The following is an 18,126-nucleotide window of genomic DNA, read 5'->3' on the forward strand; positions in this document are numbered from 1 at the left end:
GTCGCTGCCTTCCCTCACCTCTGTGCATGTGTGATAATGCTCCCCTCTGCTTGAGTGGCTCCAGGTCCTGCTAGGACGAGGAACAGCTGCACACCCTGCATACAAAGCCCAGCATACCTGGAAGCAGGAGTAGGGGGCTAGCACTGGAAGGGAAATGTAAGACGGGAACAGAGTCTTGCTTCAAGCCTCAATGGGTTCGAGAGACAGAGACAGATGAAGGGGCTCAGGAAATCAAAGCAAGAAGAGATCCTGTGCGTTGATGCATTGACTTGGGTGTCAATGAATGATTTCAACTGTGCAGTCAGGGGCTGTGCTGGGGCAGGACCACAATGTCTTGTCTGACTCACCTGCAACAAGCTTTAGTTGATGCTCTCACCTTGGGATAGTCCACCCTGGCATCCTGTGGGCCTGCCTCAGTTCAGGAATCTCCTTACTTCTCTTGTAACAACAGACACCACCAAAGTCTCCATATTTGATGTCGCCAGACAGGATCCCTCCTTTACCTGATCACTTCACATTCAGAAATTAAAAGCATAGAACAGCACTTTGATGATTGTCTTTCCTTGACCTCAGACTAAGCAACTGAGAGGAGCAGCTGTTTCTGGGAGAGTGGGAACTACAGACAAAGTTTATTAAAGAAGCCCTGCTTCTTCTGCCTTCCGACTCTCATGGGAAGAAAGAACTATGCTGTGTATTTAAATTCCTTCACAGAAAGGGGTCTAAATAAGATCAGTCCTTCCTTAACCTCAGATTTTGGCAACAGTTTAAATTTAAGGAATCGCTTTGTCTAGCAAGTTTAATGATGGCAAATGAGATATATTTATGTTAAAATGAATTATTTATTAAACAGACAGAATATAACAGATTAAAAACCTTAATCAGAATTAGTTAGTACACGGTATATAACTAAAATAACTACTAGTGGATTACAGCATGAAACAGTGCACTGTATCAAGGTACCTGTATTAAAGCTAGCAAAAGAAAGAGTATTGATTAGGAGTCAAATGCAACTTACCACCAAAGCGATGATAATGGACACAAATACCTTCACTTGACCCCTGGGGAGTAACCACAAAGTAGGTTCCTACTAACAGGAGAAACTTCACACATTTCCAGGAAAATGTATACAAGATTTCTGCTTTGTGAAGGTTTTGTGTGGCTTTTATAGTTATAAAGTGAGTGGATGTCAGTCAGAAATGCAGTCTGTCTTGCCAGATCTCTAAGATTTTTATTGGCAGTCGAGAGATGCTAGACCAGTGACCATGGCACCAAAATCACTTACTGATTAGTCAAGGTTATACCCCCTGAAATACAAGACAGCTTGTCCTGTTTGAGTTATCTGACTGGCTAGCAAACAACAGTTGTGGGGGCTGAGACGCTCTGCTACAGAAGCCCACAATCTGGGATTTCACACAAGCATTTGGAAGTAGCATCAGGTTACTGATACATATCAGATGAAGTGATGGGCTAAGTGAAAAATATAAAGCATTACAAGGCTGTAAGGTTTTTCCCTTGAATGCATTTATCAAAGCATGCGTGGTGAATCTCCTGAAAACCTGTGAGGAAAGCTAAGTTGGACAAATTCACTTCATTGCAGTGGAAGAATCATGACCTATTGTGGAGAATCTTCCTTTCTAATCACTGTATTGCATCTTGACCAGAACAAGACATGTGGAATATGATCAAAAAATACTGCACTGTTTTTCTTGATCTGGCATGAAGTCGCTGAAACAATTACTTCAGTAACCCAGCACATTTGTTCCATGTGAACAGGTCCCAGTTCTTTCATACCTGTGCAAAACATCATGTTGCTTTCAAAAGGAGCAGGGTCACATCATAACAGTATTTGAAAAGCAGATAAGCTGGTTAGAGCAGATATTATTATGTCATCTTTGGTACTCTGTGGTATCCATTAGTACAGCACTTTATAATCTGCAGTGCAATTACACATACAGCGTCTGTGTGGATGAGGACATAGCTATTATCTTGATTTCAGAGCTGGCAGGCTGAAGTGCACAGAAATAGCTTTGTGTTGGTAAAAAGGACTGACCCTACCAGACCCAGACATGAAAAATGACAGCAGGAAAGGTCCGTGACTCTTGTGGCATCTCTCTGTGGTCATAAAGAGTTAAGTGGTCTTAGGCTCCAGTGGGAATGCAGCCATGACAACCCAACTCCCTTAGCCAGGAAAAACCACTGCACCCGGGAAAAGTGGCTGGCTGCTTGCATCAGCACTGCTTTACCAAAAGATGTCAGGCAAAGTACCCTGTTACAGGCTTGGGAGCTGCTGTCTGTGTTTTACTTAAATACAACCATTCCACAATCACCTATCACAAGCTCAGGGAGATCTCTGTCAGTGACTTTCATGTCTATGGTCGTTGTGGCTTTTGAAAAGGATTTTGAAGTATGAATGATGTCTTAGAAAAGGATTTTGAAATACGACTGATGTCTTAGAAATGGACCTAGGTCAACTAAGAGACTTGTGAACCAAATTCTACCATTCAATTAAGAGGTCTACCTCTGAAAAGAGTGACTTAGTCCCATTAAAGAATTATTTTAAATAAATTATTGATGAACTAATGTGCAAAGGTTAAAAATAAAGAAACCAAAATGAATGCCAGCAAAAGTCATCATCTCCCAAACCATAATTAAAAAGTCTTACTGCAAATAATATAAAATCTTGGTCAGGTTCTGAGTTCTCCCTTCATTATTGCATTTTGTCCTGGTAAAGTCCATGTTTGTTTCACTATGTGAAATTTTTGAGCTTCAGCAGCTCACCTTGGTGCATGTTTTACATGTAGCATCTTCTTTTTTTCTTCTCATTCTGTTAGCATGGCTGGGCACTTTCTAATACATTGAATAACACATTGAATAATACACTTTCTAATACATTGAAACTTGCTGCAAGGATAAGCGCAGGTGTGAAGGAGACATCATAAATGGATACTGTGAGATTTGCTAAAAGGTTCATACTTGCTCCTGAATACCCATGGAGAAAAAAAACAAAACAAAACAAAGCAAAACGGGCAATCACATTTTGAAACAGTGTTTTAATTCAAAACTATTCCTAAAGGAAATACAATTCAGGCTGTTTATTCACTGACTGCAGGAACATTTTCCCAAGAATATGGGAAAATAGAAAAAATCACTTAATTAAGACATTTTAAGGACCAGATTAGGGGTGTATCTCTCCAGACCATATCCTCCTGTGTCCACAGTGCAGGCTGATGTGATTTTATCATGTTTCTAATAGGCTCACTCCCAGAACATGGTGCTGTTCTGCAGGATGAATGGTTACAGAACTGAACATCAAGTTAATACAAGAGAATATCATTAATAGAATAAATATTTGTTAAACGTTCTGGAGTAGCCATATTTTATGTATATATATGCATATATATATATATATGTATCATTTTATACATATATATGTATCTATATATTATATAATATATATAACTAAGGGTGACTAAGTTAGTATCATTGGGGGTTGGAGGAGACCATTATCTTTCGAGCTTTCTTTTTGTAAATAAAATTCTGTAGTCGGGGCTCATGAAGTGCAAACACGTGTATGCATTTTTCAGTTACCTATGCACATCTCTGGTTACCCGTGGTTTCCAAACCCAGACTGCTCTGTGCTTATCTTGTTACCTTTCTCCATAAATTTTCCACGCTACCAATGCAATCACATTTGTCATCAGTTCCATAGCAACCGAGAGACCACGTAACTCGAAAGTCTCTCTTCGTCTTGTCTGACGCTCTGTGCCACTGAGAGAAGCTGCAAGATCACATTCAGGGAAGGCAGAATTTCAAATACATGAACACCTACCAGCCAGGTATTATTCTAGGTTCTTCTGGTTGTGTTCAGTAGCATTGTGTAGGCCTCACGTGAATGCAAGACACAAAATTACCTCACTGTGGGCAGTTACACTGATAGACCAACTGGCTGCATTTGTATTAAAAAATATTTCACTTGTGTACAGGTGTCAAGGCAGGAAAGAAAAAAAACAAATCAAACCAAAACAATGGCAAAAACAGCAGTAAACAACACGGTAGCAAGACCACAACCAGATTACCCAGTTAGCTTTAAATAATGTTATAAATTCACTCCAATTCTTGATAACTGTTGGTGGGGTGAAAGGTTTTTTGTGGCATATAATCTGAGCTGTAATTGTCTAGTGAAATCCAGTAGAATTTTTCCTTATGTCTGACAGCCCTAAAATTGCAATGTTTTTTCTGTTCATCATCTTGAAGCAGTTCTTATAGGATCTGAATGTGGGGTGAAGGACTCAATTATTGGCTAATAAATATTTCAAAAGTATAATTGCTTTTATAAAATAGCAGTTCATATAAGTAATAACATGAGTGAAAATTCAACTGCTTCCCATATAAACTGCTCTCACTGTGGAATTATATCCTGTACTTGTAATAACATTAATCTGTTTTGTTGGAGAAGCTGGTAGAACTAGAAACAGACTGGTCCCTAAATGATAATGAGTAGAATAAGATTCCTTGAAGCTACCAGTTCATTTCTTAGCAGTGATTACTTGATCATTTGTCTCCTGAAGACTGATGATAGCAATGCATTTAATGCTGCATTTAATTTGTTGTGTTTGTGCCTTCAAAACTCACACATTTCGCAGGAAAAGCCTGTATTTCCTAGGAATGTGAGACTTGCTGTACGGAGCTGAGTCACACTCTTCCCTGTCCTCTGTTCTCCTCTCCTCTCAGTGGGCAGATTCTTGTTGCTCATCACCACAAGGTAGTCAGACTTCAGTGTTTTACCAGAAAAAGTTCTGAGCATTAGGTAATAGGGCATTAGTGCCAATATTCTATTCTTAGCAATAATCTTCCCCTCTATGCAAATAAGAGTGGTTATGGTGTTGTCAGTTCCAAATCACTTGTCCTGTTGAAAAAATAACTGGCAGTAGTAGAACATGATATTTACCTCATCAGAAATCCTGGGAATTGTTTGTGTGCCTATTAACTATGGCAGTGTGACTAGTAATACTTGAGCAAGAATTGCACTAACTGGAAGAGAGTAAGAGGCCTGTAATGAAAAAGAGTGTGGAAATTTTGCCATTTGTTATCTTTTGCATCTCTGATCATTTTTCAATGTTCACAGCAGTGGCAAAAAACAAAATTATAATCTATCAGACACAGAGAACTCCATAAACTTGTTGCTTTTAGTACTTCTTCAATGGAAAGTGGAAGTCCCAGCCTGTCATAGGGATTACAAACAGAGAAAATCATTATAGAAGTTTCTCATGTGCTACAGGCAATTTCATAATGTAAAAATTTCAGACTCTGTAAATCCTTCAGAAGACATGTTTTAGAAGTCAGAAAATTGAAGTGGTTAGAAGCCACTGGCATAAATCTGTACGCAATTCCCTAAAAATTGAAAATATTTGAAAATGTGGCAGATAAATGGTCTAGAAAAGACATACTAAAATTTAAATTAAATTAAATTAAAAATACTGAATCTTACATTCAGCTATTACATATTTCCTTTAATCTAGCTTTTTATTTATGTATTATGATAGCAGCTGAAAACTAACTTTAAAATCCATCATTTCAATCCTTGAGCTATGAATGCAGACTACCCAAAGCACAACTACAGTAGTGGAGCAATCTTAGTGCGTGTACCCTGTTGCAGGTTGTATTCGGCTTCATCAGTGTTCCTCCTTCTTGAAGTGTTCAGGAATATTGAACTCAATATTATATATATTCAACAAAATAGCTGATATTTCTTTTTTTCTACAAATCGGAGCTAAATATTAATCCGAGAACAAAGAAGCAATCTCCTTAGATGGGCATAGGACTAGGTAGTGCAAATCTGGGGCAAACTTGAGGAAAAAATACAGCAGTGCCTCTCTTCTGTGGCACATTTCCTGCTTTCTTTACTTGATTTAAGCCACCTGTGATGGTCCTGACTGTGGCACAACTGGGGACAACATCATGTGGCATCTGCTTTAAGTGTTATTCATTCATAATAACCTAATTAGAAGCTTTGGAACCAAAGAGGCAGTAATTCATAGTAACATTTATTAAATAAGTTACCTCTCCCTGGACTGAGGAACACCCAAGCCCCTTCTGCACTACATAGATGATGCCCCTGGTTTAATCCACTGTATCAGTTCCCTGAGTGCATAGCTTTTTTTTTTTTTTTTTTTTTTGCAAAACCTCTTTTAGCAGGATTTTGAAGCAGATGAGGTGGTGTACAGTGCCTTTGGGGTTTGAGATGCATTTTTTTTCAAGTGGTTTGGTGACCTGACCTGGTTAGCTGAACATCCACTGCTTTGTAGAAATTTACCTATTTAATTCTTCCCTTTCTAAAGGGTGGAGAACATGGCCATGCGGCTGGAAGAAGTAAACGAGAGAGAGCACTGCATGAAGGCCTCTCTGCAGACTGTTGACATCAGGCTTGCTCAGCTGGAAGACATGATGGGACGAATGGTGACTGCCTTGGAAAAGATGGCTGGCATTGAGAGAGGCGAGACAACCAAGATCCGATCCAGGACCTCATCCGACTGTACTGATGCAGCCTACATTGTGAGGCAGAGCAGCTTCAACAGTCAGGAAGGAAATGCCTACAAGCTTCAAGAGAGCATTGATCCCACAGGAGAGGAGTCCATGTCCCCAACATCACCTACGATCACACCCCGCTTGCGAAGCCATTCCTTCTATGCAACAAATATAAAGGACAAGTGTGGGTTGGAAAAGCTGGAAAGCATTTTTAAGGAAAGATCTCCAAGCCTGCATCGGGCAATCAGTTCCCACTCAATAGCAAAAGAAGGAAAGGCTCCTTTACCCCCTACCAGCACTTTGTCAATCGCCCCAGACTCCAGAAGACCTTCGTCTTGCATAGACATCTATGTTTCTGCCATGGATGAGATGCATTCTGACACAGAACCTCTCGAGAGCACCATAAATATTCTTGGTCCTGAAGATGCAGCTCTGCCAGCTCACATAGCCTCTTCCCTTTTAACTAATAGTGCATACATCAGCAGTGCAGCCGGTGAAAAGATCTCTGGCAGGAGTCTTGATTATGAGGAAACTTCTGGAATAGAAACAAGAGCATTTTCTTCAGACTATTCACAAATCACAGACTGCCAAATCCCGTGGGATTCAGACCCTCCTTTGTACCATACTTTAGAGCGATCAAAAAGCAGTCGTTACCTGGCTACCACTCCATTTATTCTGGAGGAAACACCAATTGTGAAATCTCACAGCTTCATGTTCTCTCCTTCTCGAAGCTACTTCAGCAGCCTTGGTGTCCCAGTCAAAACAGCAGAGTACACAAGTATTACAGATTGCATAGACACGAGGTGTGTGAGCGCTCCCCAGGCCATTGCAGAGAGGGCCAGTTTCCCTGGAAGCCTCAGGGGCAAAGTGGAAGACTTGGGATGCTGCCACCCAGAGAGAGAAGCTGAACTAACCCACCCAAGCTCCGATCATGAGGACATCGAGGTCAAAGACAAGAAGGGAATCCCCTTATCTCCTCAAGACAGCAGTGCTACAACTCTGCCCAACAGCATCCCACTCCCAAAGATAGAGCGAGCCAACAGCTACTCTGCAGAAGAGTCCAGCGTGCTGTATGCACAGCACACACGGAAGAGCTACTCCATCAGTGACAAACTTGACAGGCAGCGAAACACAGCCGGCCCACGGAACCCCTTGGAGAGAAGCAAGTCCTCGAGGCCAGAGAGCAAAGGGGACAACCTCTCCATGAGGAGACTGTCAAGAACTGGAGCCTTCTGCAGCTTTGAAAGCAAGCACAGCTAGGCTTATACAAAGCTCACCAGCAGTCTAAGGGTCATCTGCTTTTCAGTCTGTTTTTCTTAGCAGAATTTTTAAAAAATCCTCACATCACCCCATGTTGAGTCCAATTGGCATTAGCCACGGGTCAAGGGAGCACATTTTCAATCTCAGCACCACTACTGATGTACTCCATCTTGACCCAATTGACATTTGCACTTAAGTAAAAAGGGAGAGATGAAAGCTTTACAAAACCTTCAGTAAACAAGAGGAATAACAAGACCCCTTAATGAAGTCAGAGGACTTAGATTAATAGCTCCAGATATCTGCCTTTTATTAGAGGGTATCCTAAGACCTTTTATCATTATTCAAGTTTTTAAGATGCAGGAATTAACTGGCAAAAAAAAGATTTACAAATTAGGTATTCCAAACTTCAATCACAACTTCTTTTTCATCTATGTCACCATTGTGATGACTGGTAAAAAGCATTCATTATTTCTGTAGGAACTGGCAGCAAAAAACCTTAAAGTCTCCCAAGTCCCTTGCATCCCATATTTGTGAAAATGAAGAAAGATGAACACAACAACAACTATAAATGTTCACTTGTCTCCTTTTGTATCAACTTCTAGTGCCACAGAAAGTTTATATTTTCAAGAGCGGAAAGGGAAATGAAATGCCTTTTTTACTGCAACTTAAATGGAAGAAGAATTTATGTTAAAATGTCAGGTGATTTCCTGTGTAAAACAGGCATTCTTGATTCTAGCACAGGTGAGCAAGCTCAGGATGAATGTAATTAAGTGGAATAGTATATATTTATTTTTTTACCACATTTGTCATCAGTATGTTGTCTCACTAAATCAAAGGATATAATGAAACAGTAAGTATAAGACGATCAGAGCAGAGCATAGTAATAGTGTCCAGTTCTCATGGCTCAGTTTAATTATATATATAAATTGGGGAGATTTATCCACCATGCTGCTACCAGGTTCTTCTTGCTGTTTCATTTGAGCTGCCATTTCTTCACATCATTCCCCCACCTATAAAATTCACACCTTTTCCCCCTTTTTTTTTCATGTGAACATAGCTGTATTTGGACTTTTTAAATTATACAGGATTTAATCAAGAAGTCTGAATCCAGATTTGTGTATTTAGACAGAAGCTGCTTAAAGGAAAATATTTTTGGCAGAGGACTGGAAAACACTAGAATTTCTATATGCTTCTAAGGTAAGTAAAAGAACGAAAGTGAAACTGCAAGTGTGTGTAAAGAGCAAAAGCCATCAGTTGTGAGCGGGCATCCGCAGCCCAGCAGTGTTCATCATCACAGCGTGCTCATCACACAGCTCGCAGGGAGCGCGGGCGCTGGGAAAGCGTGTCTGAGGGGTAGCGCAGGGGCGGGCGCTGGGTGAAGACAAGTGTAACTCCACTGACTCCACCCACGTCCCGAGGGCCCACATTGTCAGCAAGAGTGTCAAACTCCTCATGAGGCAGTGTCCGGTGGTCACAGGAGGAAGGGAAAACAGAAGACTGGAGAAGGGTGGAGAAGCATAAGCTGCAACTGGAAAAACAATTCACATTCCTTTATGACGGAACAACTTTTAAACTTTTTAAAAGTTGACACTAGTGCTATCAGAAGTTAAAATATCTCAACAGTTACCAATATCTGTGTGGAACCAGCTCCTTTTTGTTATTAAAAATTGACATTTGTGAGTGGGGTACATATTTCACATTATTTAAATTGAATTAGGCAGCTTTGAGAATACAAGCTGATATTTTCTCACTGAGTCCTCACCCTGGGAGACTCTGAGCACCATCTGAGAGTTAAGTCCAAAAGGCGACTAATCCAGACAGAAAAATAACCATCAGCCTCAAGAAAAGAGGCAAAGAAGGTGAAAACATTTAGTTAACAAGTCACTGCGTTGGAAGGACAGGACAGGAAACAAGGAAATGCAGCAAGGGGATGTTAAGAGCAATGTGTTTCACACTTCCTGCACCAACGTGTTCCTTGCTTTCTTCTGTTTGATCAGGCTTTCAGTGAACTAAACTCCACCAAGACACCATGTTTATGCAATTGCCTTGCAGGCCATGTGCAGCATTACAGTCACATGGTGATACCAAGAAAGGTCAGAAACCTTTCTGTGCATTATGAAGCATGCTTGTGGCAGGCTGATTGTTGAACAATAGCAAAATGCCCAAGGGCAAAGGAACTTGTGTTTAACAATATGCTTCAAATGTGCCAACCTTCTGTTAGCAGCCTTTTCCTAAGGCTTCTCCAAATCTATCTATCTATGGAGAGTAGAGGGGGATATTCTTACTTCGCTTTCTTTGTTACTTTTATGAATGTCTGCTAAAACTGTTGTGGACTCTTTCATCTTCATTGTATTACTGGTCTACTCAAGAGGAATTTCAGATTCATTAGAAATTCCTCGACAGCGCTTAGTGAATTAGGGATAGGGCTCTCCTCTGGGGTAGATTCCATTGGTTAGTTTGTCAGGGTAAAGAAATTTGCCAAGCCTAGAAGCTGTATAAATATTTAGGATACAGCACCTTATTGATCTGGAGCACACATTCCAGGCAAAATGAAACAGAACACTTTATTTACCTCTTAAAATTTGCCATTATATATAAAATGTAAATTCAAATGTTAAAAGTGTGATTGCAAGAGGTCAGAACACTACTTTTCCTGAATGTTTCCCATTTATTCTACAATGTGATGTCTATAGAATATATTATGATGGATGTTAGATTATTTTATTTTCACCTGGTTTTTACACATTGCATCAAACGGCTCCTTTTTGAATTTGATGATAAAACATTCCCATTTCTTGCAATGGGACCAGACTTCCCATTCTCTCTCCCATATTTAGTGAGATAGAAGTCTCATCATCCATCATCATGTAGCTATAGCATGTGCCATATGATGTATTCTGTATCAAAGGATAGCTTATGAAATAGACACATATGTAGTTGTGACATGTGGTAATATTAGTGAACGTTACAGGACAGTTTTAATATCTCATTACATGGTCTTGTTTGTAAATCTGTAACATTCAATAAAATAGCACATGTTGCATCAAACATTAAGTTCCACTATCCAGTTATTAGCTTACGTATGGAATATGCATTTCTGGTCACGGTGTGTAAGTTTGGTATGTTTCGCACATTTCTTTGTATAGCTCCACTTTAACGTCTGTATGGGCTGATGTATAAACCTCTAACGAGCCACTGTGGGCTGTGACAGATGAGTTGTGATGGTGTGAAAGACAAACTGGCATGTTATGCAAAAGATTATAAGATATATGAACTTTAATAATATTTTAAAACTCAACTGAATTTAGCTGTTTGTTTACATATGCTGGTTGACTGAGGAAGCAGTGTGCAGTATTTTATAAATATTTTCCTATAGTAATCCATTCTGTTGTTTCCAGTTTAAGTGATTCTATTCTACAGTTGGGGTATACACTTGTCCTAGGTATTGTAGTATAGCACATTATTCTTTCACAATAACAGTGTGATATGACTGAAGTAGTTTCTCTTCCTTAAAGTCCAGTCTTTTTTTGTCAAAGAAAATGCATGCATTGTTCCATGAGTTTCTTTGGACTGCTAGGAGACTTAACATTTTGCTATTGCCTGCCTGTAAAGATGAATCCAGTTAGGAATGAATTCAAACTTTTGGATGTTTACATTATTTCCATTATTTTTGATCTTTAGCAAAGTAAGTGATTTTTTTATTATTTTTAAAAGACAACTGTATTTTATGAAATTTGAATACTCAAAACAAAATGCGAACCTACAGCAGTGCTCAGACATTTGGCTCTCTCTTTTTTTTGGAAGAGATCAGGTGCTACACTATTTTCTTAGCACAAGTGCCAGTTAGCAAATGGCAGTGAGGGGATAATTTGAAAATATAATGAAAAACCAAAACATCCATTCATCTACAAAAGGAAATCCCTCTGGGTTCCAGACATAGATTACTTTTTTTTTTTTTTTTAATTTTCCATTTATAGATTTTTTGGTAAAAAAAAAAAACAACGAAACCAATTTGTACCTTTTGCGGAAAGGATAGCCTTTTGTCAGGGGATAAATATCTTAGTTAGGTATATTTTTTGTATGAGAAGAAAACGATTTGTTTCTTAGAAACTGTCAGTGCATGGAAAATGCAACTATGTGAATAACTGCTCAAAAAAAAAAAAGTGCTGGTAGCAGCACACAGCCTTAGTCCAATGACTGCAGTGGGCGTAAGCCAGTATCTGTCCTGAGAGCAGACATCATCAGAGGTATTAGAGTGAGCCAGTGAAACAAAATTCCCTGTAAACTCAGGGTGCAGGTTTTCAAAACAAGCATAAATGTCTTATTACATTGCTCAGGTTAAACAGTGAAGTGGATCTGATAATCATCCAAAGGGAAAGTGTGAGAGGGTTTTTCCTGGATTTCCCTTGAAACACTTACATAGTTGTGATGTCTTCCCCTGCTTAAAAGTGACAATTTATTTGCATTTTTTGCACAGATATGCATATTTGGTTCAACAAAGGCCACATTTTCAGTTCTGTCAAAAGATGCTAGGTATAGACCATCTTCTTCAAAACGAATGGGTAAGATTCCTAGCATGAATTTTCCCTTCAACCACCTTAGATAAAATTACAGTCCAAACTGGGATGAGAAGTGAAACACTGGGGGTGTCTGCTTACATAGTGAAACCCTTCACTACTGTAGATGGAATTACTGTCCTTGCCACACAGTGGCATAGGAGCAGTAGTATTGGATGCAGAGGGACTTTGTTTCTGCACCCTGCTTTTTAGCCAGTCGTACATTTCATACAGAACTCTACACGTCACACAGGCTTCTCGTCTCCATGATTGACTACAATTACGGTCTTACTAATGCTGGTGCAAATCTGCAGAAAATCCACTGATTTCAGTGGCATACTCTGGCTGCTGTCAGGAGATAGATTTATTCTGCATTTCTAACTCAATATTACTTTGAGTCATGGCATGGATTACACTATATCATCTTCAAGCTGGAGGTCTAATGATGGAGCCATTGAGCCAGTCTGGTTGTGAAACAGTCTCTGACCTTTTAATTTTTGCTGTATGCTTTCAGATCATTCATAGAGCCACACAATACTTACTCCAAAAGGCTGTTAGGTAAAAACATTGGATTATTAAATTGCTGCTGTTTCTGCTGCAGGGAAGTATAACTCTTGCTTATTTTAATATCTAGGAGGGAGGGGGAAGGGAAAGAAGAAGGAATTGGATGTGAAATACAGTTTTATGCCTGCACAAGAGTAAATTGTATTAAAGTTATATCTTTTTTCCACCACTGCAGTTGTTGTACATGACGAGAGTCTATTTGCTGCTACTGCTGTCTGGAACAGTGTTTGCAATATTCTATACTAATAGCTATTTAATCATTTATTATTTGGGCTATCATTTGTAAGTGTATAACAATCATTTATAAAGGGATAAAAATTACTAAAATGTTATTTTAAAAAAATTCCTACTAATACAAAGCTTTTCAAGTATGATTTGTCTGAGTGTACATAACTAGGGAAAATGGTCCTTTCCAAAGGTCTACTGGATTCACAATGCACTTTTAGACTGTGTTTAGATGCGTAATAAAAAGCAGAAGTTGGCAATTACTACAGTAGAACTTTCTGAAATTTCTGTAACAATTGTTTTGCAATAAAAAAAAAAGATATGTAGATCAAAACATCTGTTCTTGCTGGAGCGTTTATTTATGTTCATTTGCTTTCAAGGCAGTAAAGTAGTGATGCAATGATAGCTCCTTTTCTCTAAGATCTCTCACTGTTCTAACTTTAGAGACTTTAAGGAAACCAAAATATTTACTATGTTGCACACAGCCTTTTGAATGTTGCAAATTATTGCCGCTTCTGAGATCAGATTTCATTCAAGGTGTCCCTTACTCTGGCAAATATCAGAACCAAGAAAGAGGCACTTTTCAGTGGGTTTATTTAAAAGGAGGGAATAATTTCTTTGCTTTGTTGCTACCATTCCAGCAAAGGGGGAACAAAAGCATTGATTGCAGATCCTCTCTGCATTGGATCCACATAGCCTGGAAGAAGTGTGCTCCTTTGTATGGCAACTGGGTGGTATTGCCTACTCTTGCAGCCAGAGCACCTCCATGAAAAACAAAGGACACCCAGTAATCCACTAGTACCCATGGCCGACTCTGAACTGGCATCTCACCTCCTCAAAAAGAAATCATTGTCTCTCTCTTCATGCAGATACAGCCAGCTCTGATACGTCCTCACAAAAATGATGAAAAAACACTGCTGACACAAAATCTGCCAAGGTCAGGATCTTCTACCTCTACAAATAAGCCTTCACGGAGATAATATCATGTTTTAGCCAAAGAAAAAAGAAGCATAGGAAAACAAACATCCAATTGAATCAGAAAGATATGAGATACTCAAAACAGTTCTGCATACATCAGTTGTACTTCAGGAGAGGAATGGTTCAGAGAACTGTTCTTTATTTCAGGTATCTAAGAAGGAAATCCTAAACTTTCTGATCAGATTTAATTTCATCCTTTCTCAGGGACTGCCATTCAGTGAAGACTGGGAGCTTTGAAGTTTTCCAAAACAAAAACTAAACCCATGCCAAAGAGTTGTCATTATGCTACTCTCCAGGTAACACTATATCTCTAGTCTCCCTGGGATTTTGATTTTTCACAGTAACAAATTTCACCTAAATTCAGCCAATTAGCAAGCAAAAAAAAAACCAAAAAAAAAAACCAAACCAAAACAAATAAACAAAAAAATCAGTAGCCTTGATTTTCACTCCCATGAGCTGTTATCTTGTAGCCTTTAGGGCAGAGATCTAGTCTCTTAATGTCATTAGTACGCAATGGAAAAGAACTCCATTTAACTTACACCATGATTCATTATCCTCATGACTGAGTGGAGCACAAGCTTAGACTTACACCAGCCCTCACTGATTTTGCATTCAGAGCTCGAATTTGCCATATTACACTTCTGGAACAACAAAAAAACGTAAGCTCACATAATTCCATTTTGAAATTTTCAAATAACTGATTGAGGTCATAAATACAGTATATTTGGATTCTACTTTTGGGAGGCAATAATGGCAAGCATTATCTCAGAGAGGGTTGTTTATGTGAAATAATAATAGCAGTCTGTGAACAGTTACAGACATCACACCTCAGATGATACAGGTTGCTGTTGCAGAGAACTGTGGGTGAAACTGCCTTTGCCTTTGCTGGTCTGGATTCCAAACCCAGAAGTTTGACACCTGTGGCAAGACTGCTCTGCTTGTACCACCTTCTAAAACTTAAAACTTTTTAGCTACACCTTTCCCCAATCAAACATGTGGCCAAAGGTTCAATAGCCACATGGACACCACAGAATCAGTCTCTAGAGATAATAGCTATCCTCACAAAATATTCCAATGGTTTTTTTGTTCATAGCATGCAAGATGAGAATTTTCTTAAGAAGCTTTGGAAAATAATTTATCAAGGCTCTAAGGACATTAGAGAAAATGTTAACACACAATCTTTTTCTTTATTTGAAAGACAACAAAAAAAAAAACAACTATCCATGTAGCATTTTGCTGGTCACTAATTAAAATCTTGAAACTAAAAAACACATCTTTAGCAATTAATAAATCTTCTGAAAGTAACAGTAAAAACAGTAAATCTGACTGAAGAATTACATTCTGCAAAAACTCCTTGGAAATATTAGTCACAGATCTGAATTATAACCCACAAGGGCTGAACCACAGTAACTGCACTGTAATTTCTGGAGGAGGGGAGCAGATGAGGGGTGTGAGCACATGATGAACAGGGAAAAAAGTTAGTCTCAAAGGAACATACGAACAATGAACTCTAAAACTCACTTCACTCTCACACTATATGGCGAAGTTCCACCTTTTTTTTCCCTGAGTGGACATCGGGGGAGCAAGCTTGTCAATTGTCAATAGTGTAAGTTCACCATTTCAACCGTGCTATTTATTTTGCTAAGACTGTAGCATTCCCTCAGAGAATCATAACTTAGACAAACAACTTGCAGCAACAAAGGCTAATCTGTGCTTCATGTAGAATAAATAGTCCACATCTCAGAGGATCTGAAGAGTGGTTTTGGTGAGTGTCTAAAAGGACATTCTGTGTCTTTGCTCCAGTCTTATCTGAGGGGTGCTGACTAGCTGCCCTGTTTCAAGAAAGGACCAAAGTTTCAGAAAACGTAGCCTGGTCCTCAGCTCCCCATGGATTGTTTTCTCCCTGACACATTTTGACTTTCTACCAAGAACAGATTGCCTGCATTCCCACCCCAGTTCAGCTAAATCAGAGAGGAACTGCAGCCACAGCAGGAAGTACAGAGCTATGCAAGGACATTCCCTTTCCTCCCTGTACAGTCACACCTAGGAACTACACTGCTACTGCAGTAATTTAAATATTTATCTGAAATTTTGGGTACTTTTTTACATTCTTAATAAGTCTATAAAATAAACTAGGCCTACTTTAGTATTATGTTAGGTGAGTCATAGTCCATCTCTTCTAAAATGTCTGACTATTTTCAGACAGTACATCACCATGGACGTTTACAGCAAAACCAGTTCCCTTAACAGTAGCTGATCCTACTCATCTCACAGCAACTCCAAAGTCTCAGAGTGCTGTCCTAGCCATTGGATAAATTAAGCTGTCTTATGCAACTGTACAATACATGCTTCTGTTTCCCTGCACCAGCATCAGGGATGGGTGCAAGCCATCCCCTTGGGGGATGGATGGATCCACTGGGTCTATTAGCTTCAGCATTATGTTGGCAGGAGAAAATGCCACAGCAGATCAAGAATTTTTTAGCTTCGGAAGAAGGTGCACAAAATAGATATATATTAAAATATGTTAATCAGGAAGGGATGAATACTGACACAAGTTGCTCTTCTGTGGAAGTTTAACACTGGAATTCAATTCAGGATTTTTTAAATTGCATATTTTTTATGACGAAATACAAAATAACACACAGTATACATTATTTGTTAAAACTGCTCTGAAATGTACAAGAAGGGGCCAAGAATTTCATCTTTCCTCTACCAAGAGAGAAGCATTTAATAACTACACTGTTCCATTCAGTTGGAATCAAAATATTCTAATATTTTACAGAATAAATAGTTTTCAATTGCTAACATGTTTTAATAGAAGTTAAGACCTGAGGTAATTGGGAAAAACCACTCATTCTTTGCCCTTGGATGCTAAGTTCAGGAATTAGCAAGGTACGTGATCCAGGGAAGATTGGCCAAACGTGGTGCCATGTGTGCTCTGGTTCACACACGCCTGTGTCTGTGGGAGCCCCCTCCCCTAAGGTTGCAATCAGAGCTGAGGGCTGTGCCTCCAAACCTTGCTCTAAGGGCAGGACAGCCCGACAGGATAGTGCACACCAACCGGAATGTCTCTGTCATACTGACTGGATCATAGGGTCCCAGTTCTGTTTTGGTAGCATGGCACAATGGGTGCTGCCGTTTCCGAGTTCCATTACCCGCCAGACTCGGCACGGGTGTGTCAGTGCGCAGTACCCAAGCCTGAGACATTCAAGAAGAAAGACAGACCCTGTCAAAAGCTGGTTGGAGGAAAAACATGTGGAAAACACGTATTACATAGGGCAAGGAAACACGTGATTTAAAACTCATTTCCACAGTTATCGGACCTCCCTAAGAGGCAAGGGAGAGGCTCAGCCCTTCATGCAGCAGCGCAGGGGCTGCACCCCGCGCTCAGCGCTCTGCGGAGCCCGAGCCGCTCCGGCTCTCCTCTGCACATCCTCACACTGCTCTGCCGACACCGTTTTCCCATTTTTAGCAAAGTGAGTGGCCGCTGGATGTCACTGTTTGGTCTCCGACAGACAGACACACGGACATTTTTCTCTGTCTCAAAATACAGGAGCCAGCATCCTTAAGGACAAAACCAAAGAAACAAAACAAATCAATCCAGCCACAAAGACAGAGCTCAGCGGTGCACCCCAGGACAGCTGATCGTGGCATTCTGTCCTGGAAGAGCGGGTGATCCAGGAGCTCTGGGGACAAGCGGGGGCCCTGCTAAAAGAGAGGCGACGCTGCAGGGCTGGGATTGCTGGCTGAAGCACGGGGATCCCGGGCCGAGACACTCCATCAGTGTCGGGTCTGTGGAATTTGTGCACTTGGTTCACTCAGAGAAGCCATGAGGACTCCTTCACATGCGCAGCACTGGGAGATGGCAGATCACTTTGGCACTGGCCGTGCAAGGTAGAAACACAACATTGCTCCCTCCAGTCCTTTCTCACATTATCTCCTCTGACAGAAATCTGTGTGGCAGATACTCATGTTTCCAATTTGCTGGTCATTCTCCCTGCTTGAAAGCTGCAGTTGC

General features: G+C 40.0%; 1 protein-coding gene across 9 annotated transcripts in view; it reads left to right on the plus strand.

Annotated features, from left to right (window-relative positions):
- Positions 1-13,458, plus strand: part of TRPM3 (transient receptor potential cation channel subfamily M member 3) — a 415,622-nt gene extending 402,164 nt beyond the window's left edge. For all 9 annotated transcript variants that reach the window (XM_064736884.1, XM_064736885.1, XM_064736886.1 and 6 more), the window contains one exon: positions 6,339-13,458. In XM_064736884.1, the coding sequence (XP_064592954.1) occupies positions 6,339-7,785 (1,447 nt within the window). In that variant the 3' untranslated portion in view covers positions 7,786-13,458. The remainder of the gene's footprint in view (positions 1-6,338) is intronic.
- Positions 13,459-18,126: the final 4,668 nt, after the last annotated feature.

The sequence above is a fragment of the Zonotrichia leucophrys genome, chromosome Z, assembly GCF_028769735.1.
Source record: "Zonotrichia leucophrys gambelii isolate GWCS_2022_RI chromosome Z, RI_Zleu_2.0, whole genome shotgun sequence".
Classification (NCBI taxonomy): Eukaryota; Metazoa; Chordata; class Aves; order Passeriformes; family Passerellidae; genus Zonotrichia; species Zonotrichia leucophrys.